The 27337-nt window shown below is 36.6% G+C and overlaps 1 protein-coding gene across 8 annotated transcripts in view; it reads right to left on the minus strand.

Moving 5' to 3' along the window:
- The window catches only part of LOC131040287 (uncharacterized), a 118919-nt gene that overhangs the window by 52999 nt on the left and 38583 nt on the right, over positions 1 to 27337 (minus strand). For all 8 annotated transcript variants that reach the window (XM_057973599.2, XM_057973544.2, XM_057973279.2 and 5 more), the window contains one exon: positions 122 to 246. In XM_057973599.2, the coding sequence (XP_057829582.1) occupies positions 122 to 246 (125 nt within the window). The remainder of the gene's footprint in view (positions 1 to 121; positions 247 to 27337) is intronic.

Raw genomic sequence — 27337 nt, forward strand, 5'->3', positions numbered from 1 at the left:
TACTGATGAAAAATGTATGCTGCTAATTGAGGTGAAATGAAGATATTGCATATAAAATGTCATTCACTAGCTCATCAGGTAGGACCACTGGCAAGCAAAATATTAAGAGAGATGCATGCACCAGTTGGATGTTCCCACAAATGCTTTAGTGGAGCACTGTGTGTCGCCATTATCAAATGTGCATGTAGAAAATCCAAAATCACCTAATATAACCGCCCCACTTGCATCAACTAAGATGTTTCCTGCCTGTCAAAGTAGCTCAGTTAATTTCCCAACATAAAATGATGACACCTCTCACACAAAAAACGTGCAATTATCTAGCTTTTGTTTGTCTAAATGGATGTAATCAATAACAAATTATGTCTGTCTATTATGTTTAACAATATCACATCATCCAGATGTAAATTTGTTTATAACAGATATTATTGATATGAAATAATTGTTCAACAAAATGCTGGTGTTCTAGATTTATAACTCAGAAAATGTATAATACGTGCTAAGAATCAGATGATACCATATACGTTCAAAGGAAATAAAACAAAAAATGGGTGCTAATAAGAAAAACAGATGTATTTTTTGAGCTTTATGAATTCAGGTCTTTGTCCAAGATTCTTGACCAATGTTTGAGAGTGAGAAGAAACATTTTTCCAATTAAGATTTATGTCACAGAGGACAATAAACCTAAGTGGATTTAAATCAGTTGGCGGTTGTGGGACAACAATAATCAGTCTGAGACCACCTAAGTAGATCACTAAAAGAAAACAAATACAAAAAAAGTGAAATTAAACCAAGAAAAGCATCCAATAAGAGCACCAATCTCATTCACTATGAACCAATCAAATAGGGTAAGGAAAGAAATGTGGACAAGGCCTTGCTCATTTGTGAAGATGATTAGTTAGGCACCCTAACAACCCTGCAACCAAAATCTGAAAATCAATTTATGACTCAAATTGCAGCCTACAAAAACTTTTCTTGAGCAGAAATATGAAAAAGAATATAAAATTTATCATGTCGATGCCTGAAACTTTCATCTATTTGGGAAAAAAGAAAAAATTATAGCATTAACAAATGGGCATAAATAAGAAATGTGGCTTTGTGTGTGCGTCTATAACTAGTAATGTGATGTATATGGGACTAAATTTATTTTTTATTTATGCTTGGTAATTGCATAGGGGATGTCTAAGCAGTTGTCAACAACCAATATACATCTTGTTGTGACCTAATCACACATCACCCCATTCCAAATAGGGACCCCCTAATTTTTAGGTCCTCTTGGTCTTTTGGTTTTGGTTTGTTGGGTCTTTTCGCAGCAGTCACTTCGGTCTCCTTAGTTTGCAAGTGTTTTGGGATGAATTTGGTCAAGTCTGCAAGTCGTTTGAGTGAGTTTGGCTTAGTCTAGAACTTGTTCTGCCTATTTTAGGGTATTGCCCTTCAGACTTAGATTTGAGGTCTTTTCCTTAGAGTTTTGAAAAAATGAGCATAGCATTGGAATCAGGACCCTTCAAGGAACCTACCAGTGAAATTTGAGCGAATTTTGAGCAACTTTCTATTTTTATAAAGTTCCTAATTTTTAGGGATTTCACTGCCTCCCAGATTGTCTTTATTTTGCCAAAAATCAAACTTACTATTTTTAGTAAGTGTTATCCTATCCTGTTTTGCCCTAACTTTGACATTTTGAAATACTTACTATTTTTAGTAAGTCCATTTTTGGCAAGCCCTTCACAAGCAGGGGTCCTGACACTGAAGACTGAGCATTCCTGAATATTTGTCTAAATCCGGAAAGTTGAAAAAGCAGGCCATTGATTGAGAAATGGCTAAGTATGGCATTCATCCCAGAAGTGGAAAGGCATTGAAAAAATCTTCCAAGGCAAACAAAATCACTTCAATCCAAGATAACATCCCGATCTGGAAAGTGCGAAAATGGCTAAGTCGGGGAAGAAAGTCAAGAAAAATCCTTCATCCTGGCAAAATATATTCCAAATCAAGGTGGGGTGCCAAAATTAGGTCATGGAGGATTTCTCCTTCCAAGCCCAAAATCCTTCACTTGGCCTAAATTTTGCCCATGCATGAGGTAGGGCACCAAAATGAGGTTGTGGAGGAATTTTCCTCCACAAAACAAATTCCTTAACCACCCTAAAACTCCGCCCAAGTCAACATGGGAGCGCTAGATTGGGGTCATAGAGGAAAATTACTCCATGACAAAATTCCATGACCATGTCCTTTTGGCACCCAAGGAGCAGGAGGAGCGCTAGGATGCGGATTTTCCTCCACACCACGTTTTCCTACACACATGAAGAAATCTGCCCAAGTGAGTGTTGAAGAGGGGTCAGGAAGGAAAGCATGAGTTATCTCGAATTCCTCCACAAGCAAGAAATGGTGCACAAGGTAGAGATAGAGTGCTGGATAAGGATAAGGAAGGAATTTTCCTTCCAAGGTGAAATTCTGCCCAAGGATGGGATTGAAAATTGAATTCCAAGGCATGGAAATTTGAAGTCAAGGACAAGGAAGAAAGGAAAATCCCCTCAAGGAAGTGATTCAAAAATCCTTTCTTAGGCATGGAAATGTACCAAAAGTTGAAGATATTTCAAGGCAATGACAAAATTGGCCGAGGGAGAGAATTTTCTCTCTCCTGGACCCCAGAACTCAAATTTGTAAAAATTTCTAAAAAATAGGAAATCTTGAAAATTGATGAAAAATCTCCATTGGAACATGACAAATTCAAAAACTCAAGAAAATTCTTTCTGGATAAAATTCTCTCTACAAGTTTTCTCTCTCCAAAATCCGAATGATCATGATTTCTTTCCAAGCAAATGAATTGTCAAAATTTCTAAGTAAAAGGAAAATCTTTCAAAGGTATCATCTTAAATTTGAAATGGAAAAATTGGCGAGTTGGCAACATGCAAAAAGCAATATTCCAAATTTATGACGTCGTGACTTAAAGAATAATGGAAATTTCCATTTTGAACTCAATGACAATGACGGGGCTCATTTGCATGGTAATTTGCATGGTAAGTTGGCAAGGAAAGTATGACGCATTCTTAATGCAACTTCTAAGTTTAGTCGCTTGCCAACTTAGAAACTTGGTGGAGAAATTCTATTTAAACAAGGAAACGCAATTCATTTCTCACGTGAAAGTTTGGGAGAAAGTTGAAGTTGGAGAGAAATGATAAAGATTCAGAGGTGAAGAATTTCATTTCTTTTCAAGTTCTTGATTACGAAGGTTTTATTTTATTCCTAACTAGGGATTTATCAGTTGGAATTTCTTCTCCACCATCTTATTTAATTCCTTATGCAGATTTTTAATGCTAATTTATTTTGTTTTGTAGGAATGGCAGAATCAAGCAAGGTTGCGGTTACTTATAGGTAGGCGCAATTTAAGAACGAGGCGAAAGGATTCCTTCTGGAGTCCAAAATTTTTTCTCTATGGAAAGAAAACAGCGACACCAATCTGGGAACTTTCCAGCTGATTGCTTTCCAACTCAGGATGTTTGGAACAGCTAGACGTGCTCCATCTCCTACTGCTGTCAGGATTGTTAAAAGTGGAATTGTCTAGGCAGCCGGTTTCCCTCTAGCCGTTCAATGTCCAGAATTGATTTTAGAATGTGCAAAACATTATAATCCAAAAAGAAGGGCCATTCTAACATCTGATGGAAAGCTTCTTGCCAACTTGATTGCAGAGGCTATTGGGGAGACCTTTGGAATTCCATCCCATGACTTATAGGACCAAGGATAGAGCGACGATAGTATATGATGCAGGCCCTGATAGATGTGTTGAGAAGATCAACAAAGCCTGGATGCAAAAGCCAAGACCTCATATTTCAAAAATGCCTAAACAAATGACCAGTCTTGACTTCAAGCAGGAGTACGCAGATCTGGTGATGATGCTGAACAGGATTATGGGGTGCCAGCATGCTTTTACTTTCGAAACCCGGATGTTCTTTTTCGTTGGTAAGTCATGAACGCCAATGGGATAATAGATTGGGTGAGATTGATCAGCCATTATGTGCATGAACAGTTAAAAAATATGAAGGAGATGCATTCCCAATCTTTCTACATGAGCTCATATGTGATTTACTCGCTGGCTAGGATGGGAAATGCCAACGGCTTACCAGGAAAAGGGCCCATGGGATGTGGGCCAGCACAACCGAAAGTCTACAAATGCTATCCTCAGTTGCACCTGTATAGTAGTGATTCTTTCAAACTGATGAATGATACTTTCATGATGTATTTAACCAGGTTATTGTAGGGTGATCTCCACACGAGAGTGACACCAGAGGCTAGAGCATTGATACGAAAATTTGGAGCAGTGTACATTCAGTTTCCAAAGTTCACATATATCCAGACTCAAGGATTTTCCTTTCAGCCGCACAAACTTCCAAGGTATTTGTCAAACAAACTGGTGCTGCTATAACTCACTAGGCAATTGATGGCATATGACAAGATTCAAAAAAAGTTGTCTATTGAATTCGTTATAGTCCTTGGCGACTACGTGGAAGTGTGCCAAAATTTGGCAGAGGCAAAAAAATCCATTGATGAGCAAATCCATTGACATTCCACACGACCAAATCATACTTTGATCCATAAACAAAATCAGGATGGTCACTGGAATAAAGTTCAGACACAAATTTCACCTAGAGGACTTCTAGGCCAATGCCAAGGATGATCTTGAAGTCAGGAAGCTTATGCATTCCAAAATGCCCCTTGACTTAATCAAAATGGCTGAAATTATTCAAGTGCCAGACTAGGTAAAGGAAGATCGGGACATGGTTCAGCATGAATTTGAAAAGTTGAAGGATAAACCTATCCAGGTTCCAGACTGGTCAGAACCGGAAGTTGATGATTTAGAAGTTTTGGCTAGGCCAGTTATGAAATTCACTCGACACTGGGTGGATCGGCATATTAGGGCATTGAAGGATCAAAATGTTCGCCCAACTTACCAATTGATGGGAAATTTGGACTCCCATAGTGATGCCACTGAGGGATCATCATAGGCCCAGACGAAAGGAGAAATCCAACAAGAAGGCACCGAGCAGGGGAATGTTCCAAAGAAATTGCAAACAAGGAAGAGGAATGCAATCCAGCCAGGTATTCAGCAAGATGCCCAGCCAAATGTTTAGCAGGAAGTCCATCTAGATGTTAAACCAGAAATCCAACTAGAAGTTCAGCCAGATGAGCCTCGGCAAAAAAGGCCAAGGGTAGAAGAGGTACACTCATCGGACAGTTCCTCTAGTGTGCAGGAAGTAGAAATGTTTGCACAAGAAGTTCCAAGAGGTTAGCCTCGAGACAATTTTCTAGATAATGTTCGGCGGCGTAGGATATGCTTAGCATGAGTGCTTCTCACAAGCCAATTCAGCCGGAAATGCAAAGATAGGAACTCCCTGTTAATCCGGAAGAGCAGCGTCAAGATAGTTTCATTGAAACACTTCTTGGGGACATGGAGGAAGTTTCACAGGAGCATATACAGATGGAGGCTCAGGATCAATCAACAACTACTCCAGATTGGCTGAAAGATAGATTGAGAAGAGAGCCAAAAGAAGAAGTGGATCCAACACAAGAGTTGGAAGAACTTCTGAGAAGAATGGACAAACCAGCGGAAAAGAAGGCTGCTCGGAAGTTTTCCAAAATCACAACGGATGAGTCCGGATCGAGAACATTACATTTAGTTGATCTTGCGGTGGACAAGGGTAGAAATGAGATCACGCCTGACGAATATGTGATTAGAGAAGCTAATTTGGGGCATGCATTCACAACACGGGTAGTGGAAGTTTTTGAAGAATCTTCCTTGGCCAAAAGGTTGAAGAAGGAAAATCAAGTATTGTGTGAATATGTGCGGAGTTTCAAACATCCACTCAGAGAGGAAGACCCGATCTTCGTCCTTCCCTCCTCTCTTCCTAACGAATCCATTGATGGCACTGAAGAAGTTAGGAAGAGAGCTTAGTGCTCTAAGGAGTGGGTGGAAGGTGTTTTTACTTCAGCAGGAGGATTCATTGAGAACTTGGCTCACCTTCATTCCGGAAGTCATATAATCCTGAACAGGCTGGAAGTCCCGAATAGTTCATGGGAGGACGTGCACATTTACCAAGAATTAACTATTCTGCGACTCAGAGAGCTAATGAAGATTCCCAGGCAGGCATTGATTGACGGGAAAGTTGTCTAGGAGAATGATGTTTATGATTTCCCATGGTGATTTTACACCGTTTGCACTGGAAAAGAATATTTTGAAAGATTCAGTAGGGAGTCTACTTCCTTGAGAGACTCAATCAAGAAAATACAGGTAGCAACCCTTAAGGCGGTTGAGGCACTATTTTCCAGAGGGGTGACTGAAGAGGAGTTGACAGTGAACTTCCTTAGGGACAGATTGCATGAACTTGTCTTTGTGGATTCATTTTCCATGGCACACTTGGAAAATGTTTCCTTATTCTCCAGCACAATGCGGAAGACATAGGAGTTGGCAACGGATTGGGAGAAGCTTTTCTCCAAGTGCAAGGAAGAAATTGCCTTGATGGAATTAAGGATTGAAAGCCTGCCAAGTGCCTTCGTAGGAGAATTGGAGGCCGTCGTCACCAAGTTCATTGCATATGCTATTAATGAGCGGGACAATGGTCGTCCATTTTTGCACGAGAATCTTTTGACATAATGGCACATGCATGGTTGGAATATTTGACCAAGTGGCGGTTGGGTCAACGCATGCTAATATAGTGGAGCATCTTTTCGCACGTAGTTGTCGTAATTAATAAGATAATGGGGCATCTTTTGCATGTAGCCATCCTGTTCGAGAGATGATGGTGCATTTATGGCATCATGGGCGATTTTGCATGAAGGAATATTTATTGCATTTATGATGTATTGGGCAGATTTGATGGAAAATGGTGCATTTAATGCACAAGTGGACGCCATTGAGGGCATGCGGGAATTAATTGTTAATGGGTATAATGGGCATTTAATGAATATTCCCACCTTGTTGCAGCATGTGTGTGGAATCTTTTAGGGCAAATCCTAATTAAGGTTTTGCATGTAATCATGGCCTAAGGCCTATATAAAGGGGTGATCCCCTCATTTGTAAAGAGAGGAGAGATTGTCTAAGATTGTTGCGAAGAGCTATTGAAGCAGAAAATTTAATACATTGTTCTTTTGAAGGTGTATACTTATCTTGTTTTGTAGCTTGCATGGTCTTGCTTTCCTCACTTAGAGTAGATTTGTCTTATGCATTTTAGCGAACAAAGTTTATTGCAGTGTTTTAAGGTGGGTCGTTGCTCATACCTTTTGTTAATAGCTGATTGTTATTAGTAGTGTAAGGTTGGTCTGAGCCATTATATGTGTACACTTAATCCAAATCATTGTGTGGATATTGTTCTTTGATGGTGTTCGCTGATGATTTGAAATCCTCTATACACACTCCTTGAAGATTGCACCCATTCATGTAGTTATCTTAAGTGGCGAAGTGAAGTGTGGTTGATCTACCCGAAGCATTGCAGTTTGTTGAGTTCTTAGGTTTTAACATAGCTTTCTCGATGGCGTTTCCTGATTACAGCAATGAAACAATGAAACATTTGAAGAATCAACTTATCACATTGAAGGTCTAGCATAAGGACAAATGATCTAGTTCGTGCCATAATTTCTAAAATTTTAGCCCTCTCATCAAAAGTAGGAACTTTGACATCTGGTAGCCCATGTAGACTGTCCACAATCAGTTGTAGAACCCCCTTCAGTATGTCATCATTATAAGGAACTTTAGGAGCTATAACCCTCATAATTTCACTTATGCAAGTGACAATTGCTAGTCTTATCTCTTCATCTTGATGTCTCATCAACTCTAGCTTGACCAATGATTGCACCAATGGGGACATAGTTGTAGCCATTGTTTGTGAAGGTGACCCACTAACCTTGCTGAGGCAACTTTCAGCTTCCTCCAAAATGTTGATGAGAGTTGCTTTAGCCCGAGGTAAGAGTTTGAATATTTCACTTACAAACTTAAGTCCCTCTTGAAGAACTTCGGTAGCCTCCTGTTCTTTGTTCCATTTGTCCAATTTTTCAAACATTAAAATCTGATGTTGCATTATTGATTCCAACCTAGACAACTCTTGTTCCCACAAAGCTTCCATTGATTTGCTAAAGTAGCCAACTGAAATTCTGATCTGCAAATGAATAGCGGAAACCAAACCAGTCTACCCAACAGGCTGGCAGAAATCTTGGCTCTGATACCACTGTAAAGGTCCCTGTCCTTTCAGTACTTTAATCTCAGTTTATTGGGTTTGACGTTTCGTCAAACAGTTGGCATGATGCACTTCTAAGAACAAATTTTCAGCATTTACAGTATAATAGTTTGATTTGCATTGTAATGAGAGAATAACACACACAGTAAACAGTACAGCAATATTTGTAAATACAAATGTAACCAAGCATTCAACTGATATAAAGATGTCACAGCACACTCCCTTCTCTATTTGCAATATTTGTGAACACAGTGGTTAATTTTTTCTGAGTTTAGAATGCAACAAATAATGTATTGATTCAACTTAACAATCAAAGCTAGCGTACCCAAATGCAGCACCAGCTATAGATTATTAGACCAGCTCGATGATGACAACAATATTTCTTTTTTGGACCCCTTCACCCACTACCAATCACCTCCAGATCAGCACGACTCCCCTTCTAACTCATTCAGTCGCTCTTGTAACACTTTTTCAGACTGTGCGACACCCCTTCCAAAGGTTTTTCGGACCTGTATGGCTCCCTTGGTGTTGGTTCCAGCCCTGTACGTTCCCCTAACTGCAGATTGAAAGCTAGTTCGACATTCCTGTGGGAGTCTCTTCCTGTGGGAGTCTCAGATCATTATAGTCGCTGTGAATGCATTTTAGACTGAGTCGGCACCCCTTCTTACTGGTCTCAGACCTGTACGATGCTTCCCAATGAAGCCCCAGGCTGTACGGCACTCTCCTAGAGTATTTGGTTCAGCAGACAATTCCCAGCAGTGATCAGATTGGTACGGCCAGTCAAGGAAAAGTTCTTGACATATTTCAAACCAATCTCAACTCCTTCTTCCAAAACAACCCCCCTAAAGGCTAAATATCTGAAAATAACTTAGAATGATGCAAACAGATAATACCTTTTTCTAATACCATACAATCTCCAGGCTGTGTCTTTCAACAGTGTAGAGATTTCCAGTGAAGAGGGATTTCATCCTCCAGGCCAAAGATTTCCAGAATTGAATCCAGAAACACAAATTCCAAGAATTCACAATTTCCAAGATACCATTAATGCTCTTCAAACTCCCTTTTATAACTTCTTTTGGACACGTTTTCCAATTCACCACAAATGTGGGATAAAAGAATGCTAAAATAAAATAACATTAAATCCTTATGTCTCCCATTTAAAGGGAACTTTTAATATTTTATTTTCCAACAATAGTCCCAGCATTAACTAAACATTAAAGTTAAATATTTAAATTTAACTTTAGGAACTTTAAATTAAATTGCCCAATTAATTAATGGCTCATTAATTTGCAAACCTGATGACAAATAATGATCAGCATAAATATTGGCATTATAAAATGCATCAAATATTTCCGGCCATTGAGCCACTACTAACTTACTATAAATAGTAAGTATCTGGAAACCCTTTCAAAACACCTCCGATTGGCTTGAAACTGAAATTGCCTATGCCAAATCTCTCACTGATCCCTGTAAAGTCTTGGTTAGCCCTCGGGATCAAGGCAAAATAGGCTAACGACGCATCATTTGTTAACTGGTTAAAATGGGGACATTAGACACGATGAAAAACTATTGAAATTATAAGAATAAATAAGTACTTTTCTAAAATTATATTAGAGAAAGATGAAGAGACATTGCACTTTTGTAACCATCTTTGAATTCCTCTTACAAAAGTGAAGAATTTGAAACAAGCAAAAATTATATTGCTATAGAAAGAAAACTAATATGCTAATAAACAAAATTCCATTTTAGTAAAGGATTTTAACACTAATAAAGAAGTTCAAACAAACATTTTTGTGTTAAACAATCAATTTTACATCAAAACAATTCCAACCATTAAGGCATGGAATATAGGCACTCAACCTAAATTGCCAACTTTTGCAAAGGTCAAGATTATCAATAAACAAGACCTAAAGAAACTACAGATTGAACCTTACCAACACTCTTTCTAATGTGAAAATTTCTCTGACCAAAATATTTTATAGACTTCAATCATAATTCTCAGAAAATATTCACAGATCTTTGATCCTAATTCTAAAAGCAATTTTTGCAATTTATGTTCACAATATTCAATTAAATGCATTTCGAGTGTTACTTCATGAAGATATTCAATGCCTATCAAGATTGTTCTTGGATGGATTTAGCCTAATTCTATGTGTTACCACTCTAGATATTAATTAAAGATATATTGGTTATCATCTTCTGATGGTGGTTATTTCCAATGCTAGAAGGCATGGTATAGAGCTAGTCAATCTTGAATAGTTATTTATAGCTGCTACAAGAAGATGTGACTTATGCCCCTTAATCTACCTATAAATAGCCATCATATTCATTCATTCTCGCCTATCTATTATTATATTCTCAATCTATATTCATTATGTAGATATTACATTATTATAGCCACATAGCGTATGTACCTAGTAGGCACATGATAATGAGAGGAACATAGATGAATATTTCTTGGATGGCAAGGGAAGTATATAGCAGTGAAATATAAATTATGATAATTTGCAACTTTGCAATTGTGGTGCTTTGAGTTGCTTCAGGTCACTGATTTTTTTCCAATCAAAGTCGAAAAAATAATAAAACTATGGTTATATCACAATAATAAAATTGGAAACAAATCAGAGCTTCTGATAAGATCATTATTTACTAGAAAAAACACAAGTAATTAAGGAAAAAACCACCACACCCCAAAATGCATTATAGATTCTGATTTTTTCATTTCTGCACTGCATGTTTTACTCCAAATTTCATTTTTTTTAGAGCAAACTCCAAGGCAAATTGAAAGTTCAACAGAATATCACATTGATCAAGTCTAGACAATTAGGGTTTTCAGCAACATCACATTTACATCCATCAATCCAAGTAAGGCCTCACAAGTTTTTTTTTCCTATTAATTTTAAGGTATTTTTTAAATTTAGAAGTTCAAACCCTAAAGGATTTTTAACATCAAAAACTCTACTAATTAAACATTAACTCCTAAAAGTTTTAGTGTTGAACTTAAATCCTAGAGTTTTTAATTTTAGTTTGTACTAATCCTAAACCAATTTTTTGGGTTTAGGGTTAACCTCAGTGGATTTTTTTAATTTAGCACACCCTAACCATAACCCTAAACCACAATTCTTGGGGTTTAGGGTTTTTGTTATGGATTTTTTAATCATTCTTAGTACACCCTAACACTAATGTTAAACCCCGTTTTTAAGGGTTTGCTATTAGGGGGTTTTTATTTTTAGTATGCCCCAACCCTTATCTTTTTTGGCAATTTCGAGTCAGATTTAGGGAATTTATTTATTTCTAGAATGTACTACCCCAAACCCTAGACCTGAAAATTTTTCAAGGGTTTACAACTAGGGTTGGCGATTTTTCTTCCCCTTGACATACACAATATCGACATCATATGCCTGAAGTCTACTCACCCATTTCTAATGTCTATCATTTAAGTCCTTCTGATTCAGGAAGAATTTCAAGCTATTGTAGATGGTCTTAAAAATGAGCTTGCCTCTCACCTAGTAAGGTCTATATTTGGTCAAAGCATGCATAATGGCCAGCATTTCTTTGTCATATATGGAATAACTTTTTTCCACAACTCTCAACTTATTGCTTTCGAAAGCAATCGAATGTTTTTCCTACATTAGGTACAACACCCATTCCCTATCCTAATGCATCACACTCCAACTCAAAAGGTTTGGATAAATTGACAATAGCTAAAATTGGGCAAGTATTCATCCGTTATTTGAAGTGATCAAAACAATGTTGTGCTACATCTGACCATACAAAAGCCCCTTTCTTGGCCATCTCTCTAAGTGGAGCTGCAGTATGTTAGAATTCCCTAACAAATCTCCTATAGAACCCACACAATCCAAAGAATCCCTTAAGCTAAGAGAGATTCATAGGTGTAAGCCAGTCAACATTTGCTTTAATCTTTTCAAGATCTACATTCACATCCTTAATAATGTTGATGTGGCCAAGGTAGAGAAGCTCTATCATGCCAAAACCAAATTTAGACTCTTTGGCATATAATGACTCACTCTCCAATATACTCAATACCTCCTCAAATAAATCTTAGAGAAATAGCAAGCGCCATATAATTCATCAATCTGAGGAATGGGATACATGTTCTTGATAGTCTTCTTGTTTAGTGCTCTATAATCAATGCACATTCACATTGTGCCATCTTTCTTCTTAACCGGCACAACTCTAGAAGTGAAAAGGCCCTTGTTGGGTCTAATTTGCCCCATATCCAATAATTCTTTGATAGTCTTCTCTAATTTGTCCTTATGCCTCTTTGGATGTCTATAGGGTGTAGTTATTACTGGTTTAGAGCCCTCCTCGAACTCTATGACATGCTCAATGCCTCTCTCTAATGGTACTCCAAGAGATATACTATTGAACACCTTCCTATGCTTGGATAGCAATTTCTGAATGTCTGGGTGCTAACTACTCTTTTGTAGCTCTATAATTGTTGGCATTATGAGACACTTTGTGGCACATGCCACCTGATCATGCCTAATTAACCTCTCCATCCTCTTAATGGAGGCTACTCTTGGACCACCATCCGACATCCCTCTGAGAACTATTTCTTCCCATTTGACTCAAATATCACCTCCATAGTTGCAAATTCAATGTGAACTCTACAAGTGTCTGCATCCAATGCATTCCTAGGACCACATCAATATTCCCTCTATTCACCACAATGAAATCATCTTTTAGCTCATACTCTCCCAACTGTATGCGCAGAGTAGAAATCTTATGAGTGCAATTGAATTTAAACCCATCTGCCACCATTACCTTGAATCCTTCAAATTCTTCCATTTGGAGTCCTCTCTTGGCCACAAGGCCCTCAGCAATGAAATTGTGGGTGGCACCTATATTAATAAGAGTTATTATTCTTTGCCCACCAAGTACACCCATAACCTTGAATGATCCCACTTTCTAAAAAACTAGAGAGTTGGGCAATGGTCCCATCACACCCTTGTTCCTTTCTTGTATCTTCTAAGGAACTCTCTTCTTCACTGCTCTCAGAATCTAAGTGTTGATCTGATTTTTCTGAAACTAATTCATCGGCTGAAAAGTATTCAATCTGCTTAGCTTTTTCCATAACACTGCACTTATGAGATGGATCCCACGGATCCCTACAATGAAAGCATAGTTTTTTCCTTCTGAGGTCATTTAGTTGATCACTATCCAATTTGTTTGTCTCATGCCTTGTCTGATTTGATTCCTTGTGAAAATGCCTTTTATCTTTATCCTCTTTGTATGGAAATCCCCTTGACTGAAATTTGCTCTTCGAAATGGAGGTCTCCATGTCCCTAGCTTTCTTGATGGCTTCCTGTAATGTAAGAGGACTAAGAGTCTTAATCTAGCCCCTCAAAGGAGCTGATAAACCATCCATAAACAGAACAACAAGTCTCCTCTCTGAAATATCTATCACCAAAACTAACAACCTCTAAAAATCAGCAATATAAGCATACCCCATTGCTTTAATTGTGCCAACTCCTTGAAACACAATTCTTGATCCTTTTTATCAAATGTGTCAATAAGCCTTTCAGTGAACTCTGAATATGAAGTAATCTGATCATGTCCCATAGTGATCATCCCATGATGCCACCATTCATGAGCAATACCATCCAAGTGAATAGCGGCATATTTAATGGCCTCATCTTCCAGCATGGAATTCAATTGAAAAAAGGCATCCACTTCTACACCCAAGCTTGCAATGTTGTCTTCCCGGATCCATCATAGTAAGGAAGGGTTAGTTTCCCAACCTTTTTCTGCAAATCATTATTATATGTTCTTCCACCTGCACAAGGCCTATGTTTCAATTCGAGATGCATATAATCTTTGAAAGATATTGTAGCCTGAAAATCTAGGCCTCCCTCCTTCCAATCTTGCATGATTTGATCTTGCAAGTCATTCATTGGGGATCTGTTATCAACCTGAGGTTGGACTCTGCAAGGAAGGACCAGCACGAGAGGTCTAGAATTAGTCGCTCCCACACGCTGATTTATGGTTTCGTTATTCACCGAATTATCTCCTTGCCCATTAATGCCTCCATTGTTGTTGTTCCCCCTAAACTGTTGAGCCAACATGTCTATTAACTTAGCAATGAACTTATTTGTTTCCTGCACACACTGATTTACCTCCTATTGTCCCATAACCAATGTATTCAGAATGTTCATTGCATGTTCCCCTTCTTCCTCTCTATCACTCATGTTTACTTCTCATTGTTCACCTTCTGCTAATAAGTTTGGGTTGGATCTATTTCTTTTGGTGTTATAATGATCTATGCAAGGCTGATGTGTGTGAGGCTGCATTACTTAAAACCTAGTCATGTCATTGTTTATTCAAAATGAACCCTTCAGGATGGCAGGATACACTGCTCTGATACAACTGTAATATTCACCTGTACTTTTTTTTTTAGATGTGCTTGAATAGTTTGATAGAAAACCATAGTCAGAATAGGAAATGCAGAAATAGTATTTGCAGCAAAGATGAAACAAAAATATGCCCAGTATGCTCAAATATGAAATAAACCCACAACAGGAAAATACTTCTAGATCTATTGCAACTTGTGAACAGCAATATATAATCAATCTCTACAATACCCAGATGGCCAAATGACTTAAGATAAACAATACAAGCATACCCATTATATCTGAATATTTGCATGTCTAGTTTTTGCATTCCAAATAGAAAATTGGAGCCTCTAACTTGGACGCCACACCTCCAAGACAACTCCCTTCTCCACAAACTGAGTACCACACAATTGCTAGATCGAAGTCAACCCAAATGCATCAGATAAACCCTCAAAACCGGGCGTCTAGCTTCCACTAGAACCCCTCGCCAAGCACAAGTTGTACGGCCAACCAAGGAAGGAGCGGCCAGCAACAAGGAGTGAAAATGTCTGCAAATAAACCTCCAATTCTCTCTTCCTTTTCTCCTTAGATCTATCCTTGATTTTCTATGCTCAAAAACTGAAGATGCAATCTGAAATATCAAACAAGCTCAAATGTGATCTCTAGATGAAACCAACATTCAATCTACCAAGAAGGAATTTTCACCATCGAAGTAAATGTCCTTTGTGAAGGTTTTTGTCCTCACAAAGCTTTGGTTGAACAAGTCCAAACCAGCAAACACCTGATATCAAAATCTCAAAATATGAATGAGGGAAATGAGCTCAAGGAAGGGCATTTATCCTCATCCAAATCCCATGCTCAAGGACAGATATAAAATATTTTATTTAATTTAAAACGTGCCCTTATGTCTCCCATGTTGGCGCCCACCCCTAGAAGGACACTATATTAAATATTTTAAACAATAACTTATACCCCTAGGTGCCAATCATAAAGTCACTTTATTAAATTAAATAACATTAAGTTAAATATTTAATTTAACTTTAATACTTTTAATGTTATTTAAAATAATACCCTTGGACCACATAACCACCAAAATAACATCATTAAATGCATTCACCGATTAATCCAAAATAGTGACATTGCCAACTAACCAAGTCGGTGTCCAGACTGTTGCTTACTAAAAATAGTAAAAACGGCCAAAATGTTTGGAACCCCTCTAGAAAGAGTCATCATGCAAATCCTAACCAAGCGAGCTCAAAGCAAAACCTAATACTATCGGATTAGCTGGACTGAACGGTCATCAAACTCAAAGAGTTCCCTAATCCTAACTCGTTAGCCTATTGGAACCTGCTAAATATGCTTAAGTTCAACGAGTTGCCAGTTCTTAGGAAGGGGACATTACATATGTACTATCCCAAACCTTAAATCTTGATACTTTTAGGTTTTATGTTGGAGTTGGAACTTTTATTTGATTTTTAGGATATGCTTAGGTTATAATTAGCATTAGCAATTTTGTTAAAAATTGTTGTGTACCATGTTCTAACCCTAATTCTAATGGCTATAATTGTGCCTATATTTTACAAATTTCAAGTCATCAAGTAGCGACAAATGGACTCTATATGGATGTATGGTTTCACCATCCCTAACTCAAACAAACTCAAATGCAATTTTTGTGGCCTTGAATACTATGAAGGCATTTATCATGGTAAATAACATTTAGCAAAGGTGGGAGGGCATGATGTTAAGCCCTACAAAAAGCACCTTCTACATGTCACACATCACGCTTTGGTGACTCTAGAGTCCTGTTAAAAAAGGGGCAAAGAAAGTAAGGACAATAGTTGGATCAACATCTTTTGAGGATAGAATCAGTTCTTTAGATGAGGTTGAGCCATCACAACCTATGCCCAATTCCTTAGCACCTTGTACTTCATAACAACCTAACATAGGGTGGAGTTAATGTCTTATTCGCACCTCATACTACACCAATTGGAGAGTGCAAGGTGGAGGAAGGTTGATCGTGAGCAAGCCATGAAGGCCATTGGTAGTTATTGGTATTATTCTAGCTTGTCATTCAATATTGTGAAATCTCCATAAGCTAAGCTATGGTGGATGCCATTGCAGTTGTGAGTCCTAAATTCAAAGCCCCCTCATGTGGCATTTGATCTTGTCATGTTGAGGGATGCAATACAAGATGGTAGTTATCTCCTCTTTGAACATTGCAAGGAGGGCGTAAAAACTAGTTACACTATCATTTTAGATAGGTGGATGGATAAGAGGAACCAAACTCTATTCAACTTTCTTGTGGCATACATGCTAGCACAACATTCCTTAAATCCATGGTGATACCAAAATCAAGTCATGTAATCTAGACCAATGTGGTCAATTGGAAGTCACTTCTCAAGACTTGCACTTGTGAAAACTTACTTTAGATGTTACATGAGGAATGACAATTGAAAAAATGGATTTGAAGGGATCAAGCATGGTTTGAAATATCTTTGCTGCCTTTGTTACAAACTATTAATGTAACCCTAACAAAAATTTGAGTTTGGTGAATTCATTGCTTACATAGGAGGCAAACATGTCAAAGACATGTTCACAATAGTCAATTCATCATGAAGTAGTGAAATAAATATTGGCAGATTGACAAACTAGTATTGTTACTGGTAAAGAATGGAAGATGAAGGAATTTGGATGTTGAATAAATTCATTGGACATGCTTTATGTTTCCTAGGCACCATGGAACAATGAAGGAGGTATATAACTTGGATAATCACATGCTTGCGTGGGTTGGCTCTTTGTGGGTACTTCCTTTCTATGCTTAATCAGTGGATTTGCATTGGAAAAGTTAAGGTTTTCATTGTGTAAGAAGCAAAGCAAATGTGGAGAGGCTTGTTAGCCGATAGGCTTTATTTGGCGGAAAATTCTGCCGGATTCATCTATTGTCTTACACCATCCTTTTTTGTGTGCCGAAAACTTCATGAGAAAACACGGACATGAAAGCTCCTCTCGGAAAAGAGTGCACACCTCGGTTTAATCAATTGCTAGTGTTGCTTCTGCGGAAATTCTTCGCTTTGCCTCATATGGCCGCACTTTAACGGAGCCTTCTTGACAAGATACATGGCTTGTATTATGTACAAATCATTATATTTCGGATTGACAATGACAAAATGAAAAATGAAATATATTTTTGATGAAGATTTCTTTCAATGTCTCCAACAAGTTATGGCTTGAATATAAGCTTTTATATATATAAATTCAACTTTATAATTATCCTTGAACAGTGTGTCGTACATTGAATTTAACAAACATATAATTTTAAATTCATTTGCAGATGAAGTTTGAATCCGGGAAACTATCGTCCAAACAATTTGTCCATATGTAGGTTCACCCTTGAATATGGATTTGCTTCCGTATTGATGATAAAAAAATTACATTCAAAGTGAAGTATCCTAAAACATTATTGTGGCATATGTGATTAAGGGTATCTTTTTGTCATTCTTCAATGATAAAACCTCCTCCTTGTGAATTCCATCAATCAATAATGTAGAACGATTAAATAATACGTTAATATGTCTATGGTAAATGTTGGCCACAAATAGCATTATAGCTACGGGCATTTACACCTTGTAATAATAGCTAAATTTAACTAATAAGAATACAATCCCTAGTACACCTACTTTAACTAATCTTATATATAATAGATATTTAAAAATTCATAAATTCATAAAGTAAAATTTTATTATATTTTTTTAATATATATATCTTAGATTTTAATCTATAAAATACACCGAGATATATCAAAACAATTAATTTTTTCATCCAACTTTAATACATAAAATATTTTTACTAATAACGAAAAGAAAAATATGTCAAACTAGATGCATAGCACAATATTCAAGTGAATTGACATGTGAAATTTAACCAAAATGTTCAAATAAATTCAAATCACAAAACCTAATTACACGCTTGTTCAATTACCCTTGTAGCTTTGTACTTTTCTTTCATATCACATCAGATCTTTGCAAAGAATTAGTTTTAATTGTAAGTATGCATTCATTAGTTTTCATTATTATCATCATATTAGTATATATGAAACAATAATAATAGAATACATAATAATAGAATACTTATAATAATAATAATATCAATTAAATATTTATAAATTATATTGTCTACTGTTATTTTATGATAATAGTGAACTTATAATAATAATATCAATTAAATACTTATAAATTAAATTGTCTACTATTTTTATTAATAATCTAATATTTAGATTAATAATTGTCTACCAAAAATTATAATGTAATTTATTAGTTTAAATTTTGAAATAAAAAATGAATCTCATTAATTTCTGAAAATTATTTAAGAATTACGATTGAAACTTACAAAATTATAAAAAAGGTTAAACTTTGAAACTTGAAATAAGTATGTATTAATAACATTGGTTTCAAGTTAAATTTTAGAACTTAACATCCTTCCTTTATATATATATATATATATATAATCATTATATAGCTTAAAGTTTCAAATTCAAAATGAGGGTTTAAGATTTTTCTAACTTTATTATTTTAGATCTTTCTAATGTATGGATTAACCACTCTTTTCTATTAAGGGCTATGATTTTGGTGCTTCTAATAAAGTTTATTCATTGTTGTTGCATCAACTCCATGCAATATCATTGCTCCAAGATTCTCCAAATTATGAAGGTCTTGCCTCATGTGAACTTATGATCTTCTATGCATTGTTGGGAGACATATAAGTACACAAGCATAATACTATCTTAGAACAAACAAGGCAATAGAAAGAATACTTTGGGAGAAGATTTGAGTTTTCTGTTGTAAAGTTGTGCCTTATGTTAGCAGCAGTTTTCCCATAAAGGTCACTGAGCAATAATTGGTTTGCTACTATATTTGATCTTTATATTGTGGCACTCTACTAAGTTATTGTCTGTACTTTGGTTAATGAAGTAATTATTATGTAGTTTTCACATTATGTGATTTTTTACCCTCTAATATATTATTTAAAGTATATTTACTATCAGCCTAACCCTTGCACCTTATTTTGGTGCAAGTGCTAGTATATGTTGTTGTAAATCTCAATGAGACATTTTGTTGATGCAATACCTTTAGCAAACTACTAAGATAGTGAAATGAAATGCATTTGCATACTTTTTCAGATTTTTTCACCCATCTTGGGTTTTCTCCAATGTTTCTCCAAGTTTCCAAGATGGGGGGATAGGAAGAGAAGGGAACAAGTTTCCAAGGATAGCAAAAAATTTCCAAAATTTCACGAATGGTTGTGGAGCGGCAAGGGGACAGCTACATAGTATATAATACTATATATAATTGAAGTTCTATTAAACATATAATATATATTAATAAAGAAATATAATAAATTTTAATATATTATCATATAAAATTTACAAATTTAAATGTAAATATTTTTTTTTTATTAAAATTTGAAATTTGAGCCCTCTCCCATTATATTAAGGTCATAAGAAATGAAATATTTTCTATTTTAAAAAAGATCGAAGCATAAACAAACTTTAACAAAAGATACAAACTTCTAGCGACAACATAGACCCAAGATTGACAGCAACCCTATAACATGTTCATAAACTATTACACATTTTGTTCAGCCAACATTGCATACATATTTTGTAGCAGAGACTCAACATACCTATAAAATGGAGGATATCATAAATAGTAAACTAACTTTTGAGTTAAAATAAAAATTGTCTTAGAAGAACAAACAAGCAAAAAACATCACATTGACCAAAAAACATATAACGCCAACCTATAGACTAGACCACGAACATATAAGTTACTTGACACTAGACCGAAAGAACCATCTTCATGCTTGACAAAGGCTGCTCGACAAGTAAGAAATTTTATGGTCTTCTTTGCCTTGTCCATGTTAAAGCATTCTTGGATAGGAGACAATTGTTCATGTCAAAAGAGGTTAGCCATGTCCGTCATCAAATAGTACCCTTCTAACCAACAACCATCATGAAGAACATGCTGAATGGAGGCTAGTTCCTTGATAATAGCCTCTATGCAAGCTTCTATGGCTTGACAATTTGAATTGAGGCCAACCCACAAAAATTCAACTCCAACACATGGCAACATAAATATCTTAGAGAGGTTTGATTTGTCCACTACTTCCATCAAGCCCACTATGAACTTTTTCCTAATTTAAAAACAACCCAAAGCTTTCACTAGCTATTTGTCCCTTATCATCATGAGAACATTACTTACAAACATTGAAGAAATTTTTGAGTTGACACAGAGTCATGTGGCATCCTCCAAGAAATCCCTACCAAGGATTTCCACAATTGCTTCACATCTTCCTCTTGGAAGAAGAATACCTTCCAGAGCCTAGCCTAAAGAGATCTCGCCAAAGAAGGCCATCTACCTCACACTTAAACCCAACATTACCCTTTCCATATTTCCCATGTAGAAAAACAAAATCCACACACCAAGTGCAACAAAGGTGGGAGGATGAAAGATTGCAAAAGAATGGAAACCAAAAGAAATGAGATGAAGTGATATCACCAACGTTGCCGCCAAAGCATTGCCCAAACATCAATTGGCAACAAGGCTTGCCTCACTCTCATATTGCCACACAAAAACCAACCCTTCTCACTTGGAACTTGATCACATATAATGATTGTCTCTTGCTGATCTATGTCACAATTTGATAGGATATTTTCCATTTTATTGGCCTCCTTATAACAATGGGAGATAAATTAATCCCTTTGTGGAGCCAAGAAGAACTAACGCTTCGATTAAAATGTGTTGAATAGTCCAATTCAAAGAATGTCTTTTTTAAGACATTGAACAATTGCCATAGAATCGCCTTTAATAATCACTTCATTTAAAAGGCATGATTTGATCATCTTAAAGCCAAGGAACGAAGCTCCCACCTCTACCTCGTTATTTGTTCTTGAGGCAAGCTTCTTTGAGGTGGCTTTGATTAATGTACCATGAGAGTCTTGAATGAGACAATGTTCACTTGAGGGACTAGGATTTCCTCAATACACACAATCAAAATTGAACTTCCACAATCCATTCTCCCACCTCTACCTCATTATTTGTTCTCGAGGCAAGCTTCTTTGAGGTGGCTTTGATTAATGTGCCATGAGAGTCTCGAATGAGACAATGTTCACTTGAGGGACTAGGATTTCCTCAATACACACCATCAAAATTGAACTTCCACAATCCATTTGGGGAGGGACCCATTTGATTTTTGATCTCTCTATAAGATTAAGAATTTATCAACGCAACCCATGAATGGGAAAATATATAGTATATGTTATGTTATCATATCCACCTAGTGATCAATCAAATCCATGGTCTAGTTTAATACCCTACAAATTTTGCTAGGGCACGTCCATGGAGAGATTGGTTCCTCCGAGATGAACTCAGGCAGTATCCAAATAGATCCCAAAGAACCTATAGAAAACCCATCACACTTTTGACAAATTTTAAATGTTTTTTCTTTTTTGAAAAAAATATCACCCTTGACTTTTTCTTTCAAAAATTTATGAAAATGGTGTGTACCACAAAGGTTTGTGTGGTTTTGAAGGTCTTCATTTAGTATTCTTAAAGATTGGTTGTCCTCAAGCGAGTTGATTCAGCCCATTAATTCATCCTCATTGAATCGTTCTACAAATACTAGGAACCCAAATAAATCTTGGAATTTTGTAATTCCTAGGTCCTCGATCTTGCTTGTGATCTAGTTGGCTTCTATTGTACCACTCTAATATCATCACAAGCTAAAGAACTTGAAGCAAGAGATATCTCTACATCCATCTCAAAGAGTGGGTTATCTGCAACCCAATGGAATCTAGAAAAAATATTGAAAACTATTCTTGTTTTCTTGTTAAGACCATTCTTCATGTTGACCCAACTCTATGCAGTTATCTTTTGAAGCTATCATTTCTAATTTCCATCTGATTGTGTCTTCCTCAATTTGCTTTGTTTGCTGATCCACAATTCCTTGCAAAACTTTCTCATTTGTGCCTAAATCTGTATCTACAACTTCTATCTTCTCTAGGAACTACCCTTCATGTACATTGATTTCACCATGGGCTGAACTAAGCTTCAAAGTGAGTTCATCAATCCTTTCCTTCATTTCCTCAAATGCAGTTATAACATTTTTTGCAATTCTGATGACCATATCTTTGTCTTTAATCAAATGCAGATATTCTAATTTCATTTTTTTCAATGTATTCTTCACTACTTGCAAATCTACAAGAGTGACTATATGGTCAGTCTTGGCAACATTTTCTTATTTGTTATGTTTTACTTTTTTCTTCAATTTTTATCTTTTTCAAACTTAGAGTTAGCTCTTCAATGAGCCTTTTTATGCTATCCAACTCCATTAGGACTTGCAATTTTTTCTGTTGTTACCAACAACTATATTTTCAATTCATTCTCATGATAACCAAAATCATGCAATGATATTAAAATTCTGCAAAAATCATCATTCTCTTCTACAACATACCTTTCAATGGAATTTGTCTGCAAATTAATCTAATAAGTTTCTTGCATCAGAACCTCTCGCTCATTTTAATCTAACATCACAAGACTGACCTAAGTGCTTAACATTCTTTTTTCATGCTTTTGATAACAACATTCAACAGACTCTTTCTTGACGATTTTGTTTTACACAAGAACATCTTTCTCACTTATGCATGGAACAAGCAATCTTTTCTCTTTGGCATCATGTAGGTGAAGTTCTTGCTGATCTGCAGTCTCAATAATCAATAAGATATATTTTTCTTCATTAAGTTCCATACCTTCATCTGCATGGTGGATTCCTCCAAGGTCTACTCCATCTTCTTTCTTGATGCTTTGAGTGTTCCTTCTTCTTTCTTGATGCTTTGAGTGTTCCTTCTTTAGCTCAGGTTTCATAACAACTTCTAGTATTTCTAATGTTGACTTCTCTTCTTTCTTTGGCTCATGTACCACATTTTCCTCATCCGAAAGTTGCGGCTCAAGCGTATCCATCACTCTTTCTAGTTCCATGATCTTCTTTTCTAGCTTTTATATTGCTTACTCTAACAACACTTGCACTTGTCCTTTGCTTAGACATTTGTGGCTCGGCTCCTAATGTTCTTTGCATGCGAACCAAAGTTTTCATCTTGTAAGTTCATTTTTGCTATCATCTTTCTTAGTTGCACTTGGAAAGATTTTTTCTTGTTCAACTATTATTTCTATTATTAAGTATGGCTTTAACTTTTTTTCACACTAATTGACCACATTTTTAGCCAGTATAACTTTTTTTTGAGGGTATACAAAACACATGGATTCTAATCCATGGCATTAAAATGAAATATTAGAAGTATAACTATGGCTTCGAGGAGCCTGCATCACTCATCACAACATCCATATTTTACAGCAAGTCAGCACAAGCATCTAAGATAGGTCCTAAATGATGATGCAGACTATAGCCATGATATCTGCCACTATTTTCCACGGAGTTTCAGGGACGGAGATGACAGGGGATGGCGGGGCATGTACTTTTGGGCCATTTCCTAGGGGACAGCAGGGGACGGTTTTTAAAAAAATAGGGGGATTTATAAATATAGAGAAATTTCAAATATGCATATCAGAACAATGATAAAGCATTCATCATAGATATTAATACATAGCATTAGACTTGAATTGAGATTTCACATGACAACTGACAAAGTAGTTAGGCAATGCATTACAATATAACATGATACGAGATATTTCTGATGTAAATATGATTTAAATGTTCTGACTACAAAAACAGTTTGCTAATATATCCAAAATGAGGCCAATTATTATTGATAATTCATATAATCTTATACCCAACCCAAAATACCTCACATCATGATGATTGTAGCTGAGGATGATCTGTAATCATGCTGAAACTGCTGTAACGACTGTCAAAACAGAACTAAAGCACAGTAAAATCTCATTCAAATCATATCAGGAAGCTGAAATCAAACTACCCAGAAGCACTACACACAACCAAATCAAACTACTGCTACAAACACACTCCAAACATCCTCTAAAAACACCTAAATTTATTGTAACTTAACAATACAAACATCCTCTAACAATATGGGGGTACCAAGGCCAGGGATGTGTCCCCGTGGAACATAGATCTGCCACGATAGACCCTATGCATCAATGAATATAACAATTGAAGATAGCCCTGTGAAGGAAGGCGTGTAGGAAGCTATGTGAAGTAAAATAAACTTTGTGAACTGTAGAGCATCGTGTTACAATAAAATTGTGAGGAACCCTATTATAAAGTAACTTGCACAAAAGAGGCAGATAATATGAAATATGCTGCAAATACTTTATAATAGCTCAAGAATAACAAGCCACTTAAGTGGGAAAACCTCCAAATATCTCCACTGAGAACACAATTCACAATCTGATAATAAAATAAGATTCGCTACCTCCTATATATACCCTACTTATCCCTAGGATATAACCCAAGCCGACTTAGATAACAATATATAGGCCCTAGGCTGGCCTAAATAACCTAATAACACTATAATAATGATAATATGACTTAATTAAGAGTTAAGGTAGCCACAAGCCGACTACTCATAGCCATATGTATATTCTAGGATTAAGGGCGTAGCATCTAACAAATTCACAAGTCTGTTGGCCTAGACCAGCTTCACCACCTTGAGACTTGCCAAACTTGGCAATTCTAGGCGAGTCTTGTGAAACTTGGTGTAACACCAAGTTGATTGATAAGATTAGACAAATCCATCTTCAAGTTCGAGAAAGACTCAAGCAAGGTTTAAAAATTGCCATGATCCACATAGGGTAGAAAACAAGTTTCATGCAGGTGACAATTTTTGGGTATACTTTGGCAAAGAGACACTTCAAGGCACACCCAAACCAATGAGATATGTTCCATTTTAGATCATAGAACAAGCGGGTCAAAACTCTTTCAAGTTAGACTTCGCTTCTCTGAAGATGCTTCATGGCTGCAGCTGCCTTCAATGAATCTGGAGTAGCTTTTAGTCCTTAGGATATCTTTGTCAAATTCGCAGCCAAGACTTTGAAGGTTTCGGCCTTGTCTCATTGGATGGAGGTTATGTAGTCTAATATCAGCCCCCTTTCAATGTTTGGGAAAGTGCTTTTTTCTGATGCAGTTTGGTTCCATAGCTGATAAGGAGCGAGTTAGGTCTCATGGGCCTCTGTTTCATGGTACAACATGTCTTTCTTATGCCCCTGCAACCTTTTTTTCATCCTGATAAGGTTATCTTGTCCAAACAGCCTTCTTGGGTTCATTTCTACAACCTCACTTTAGTTTGCAGATCTGAAAAAACGTTGCATTTTAGTGGATCACAAAGGATCCTTTCTCAAAATGGATCTCGATAGAAATGACTCTATGGTCGTTTTGCTAGGGCATGTCTCCAGCTCAACCTCGACCAGCCAGTAGCTCATTCTTTGAATACTTTGTCCTTTGTTGGTCCATGGCTGCATGTGGACTTCTAAGGGCCTCCTTCTAGGTGTTTGCCATGCAAACATCATTGTCACTGTCAAAAGGATAGCTCTGTGAGGAAAGTAGCTTGGATCAAAACTGTTGTTGGGTTACCACACCAGGAAAACCAAACGAGGACTTTCTATGGAGAAATCATGGCTATTTTTTTGCTTCTGATAGTCCCTCTGCCCAAGTTCCCTCCCAGGTAACTGTGGATCAAGATGAGATGCAGTTGCATTAGGATATCAGTGGGAAGTCATCAGGTTTAGCAGGTGAATCTAAGCCACTCTCAAAGGAAGGAGTAATTCAAACCCAGGTTCAGGGGTGGCAGACAGCAGTTGAAGGGATTAACTCAGTTTGTTTCCAGCCTCGGGAGAAACCAAAGAGGAGAAGAGGATACAAAACAGAGGTAGAAAGGCTTCAGAAGGAAACAATAGATGTAACTGGACAAAGTTCCCAATGGACGATGGAGGGCATTCTCTCTCATTGTACCTGGAGGTTGGTTGCAGTCCTGGCCTGACCAAGGCATTTTTGGCTGGTCCAGCTCTCAATTTTTTGTTTCTGTTGTCTTTGAGGCAAATTTGAGGATTTCCTGCTGGTTTCCTAATTTGTTAGGATTTTTGTCCATATTCTCTCTCTTTTATTCTTTCCCAGTGTCTATTGTTAGTTTGTTTCAGTTCTCTTTTTGTACCCATGTATCTTTCAGATTGGGTGAGGGCCCCTCTAGAACCCCTTAACTAATTTATCTATAAAAAAAAGTAGTGTGTCACATAACGTATGTATGACTACTTTTAAGTTTACATAAGAATGGTCAAATGTATATGGGTGTTCAGATAGTTGTTTCCAACCAAAAAACCTGACGTTGCTTTGTCCATATGTCCATCTTTTGACAAAAATCAATGCAGCTTTGAAGAACTCTCACTTCTCCCTAAGTTATGTTGTCTGTTTCTATGCAGAATTGTACATTATTATGATAATCATATGTATAATTGCAAGCTTCTATCATATGTTCCAGTGATTGTCTCTATTTTTTATTGTGCTTCATGTCTTGTGAATGTGAATAGCTTTTGTTGTATCTATTTGGGTTGTTCATCATTGAAAGTAATTATAGCTAAATTTCAAATACTAGTGTACAAGAATGGGTTGCTACCAAATTTGATGCCATTGCCCATTTGATATATTGCCCCAGAAAATTTCTTTAAAAAGAAAGATAATTCTAAGGTCCACAAATTATGCTCATGTTTTTGCCCATGACATGTAATACAAGTAAAAATGAAAAAACAA

Source organism: Cryptomeria japonica, chromosome 9, assembly GCF_030272615.1.
Source record: "Cryptomeria japonica chromosome 9, Sugi_1.0, whole genome shotgun sequence".
Lineage (NCBI taxonomy): Eukaryota > Viridiplantae > Streptophyta > Pinopsida > Cupressales > Cupressaceae > Cryptomeria > Cryptomeria japonica.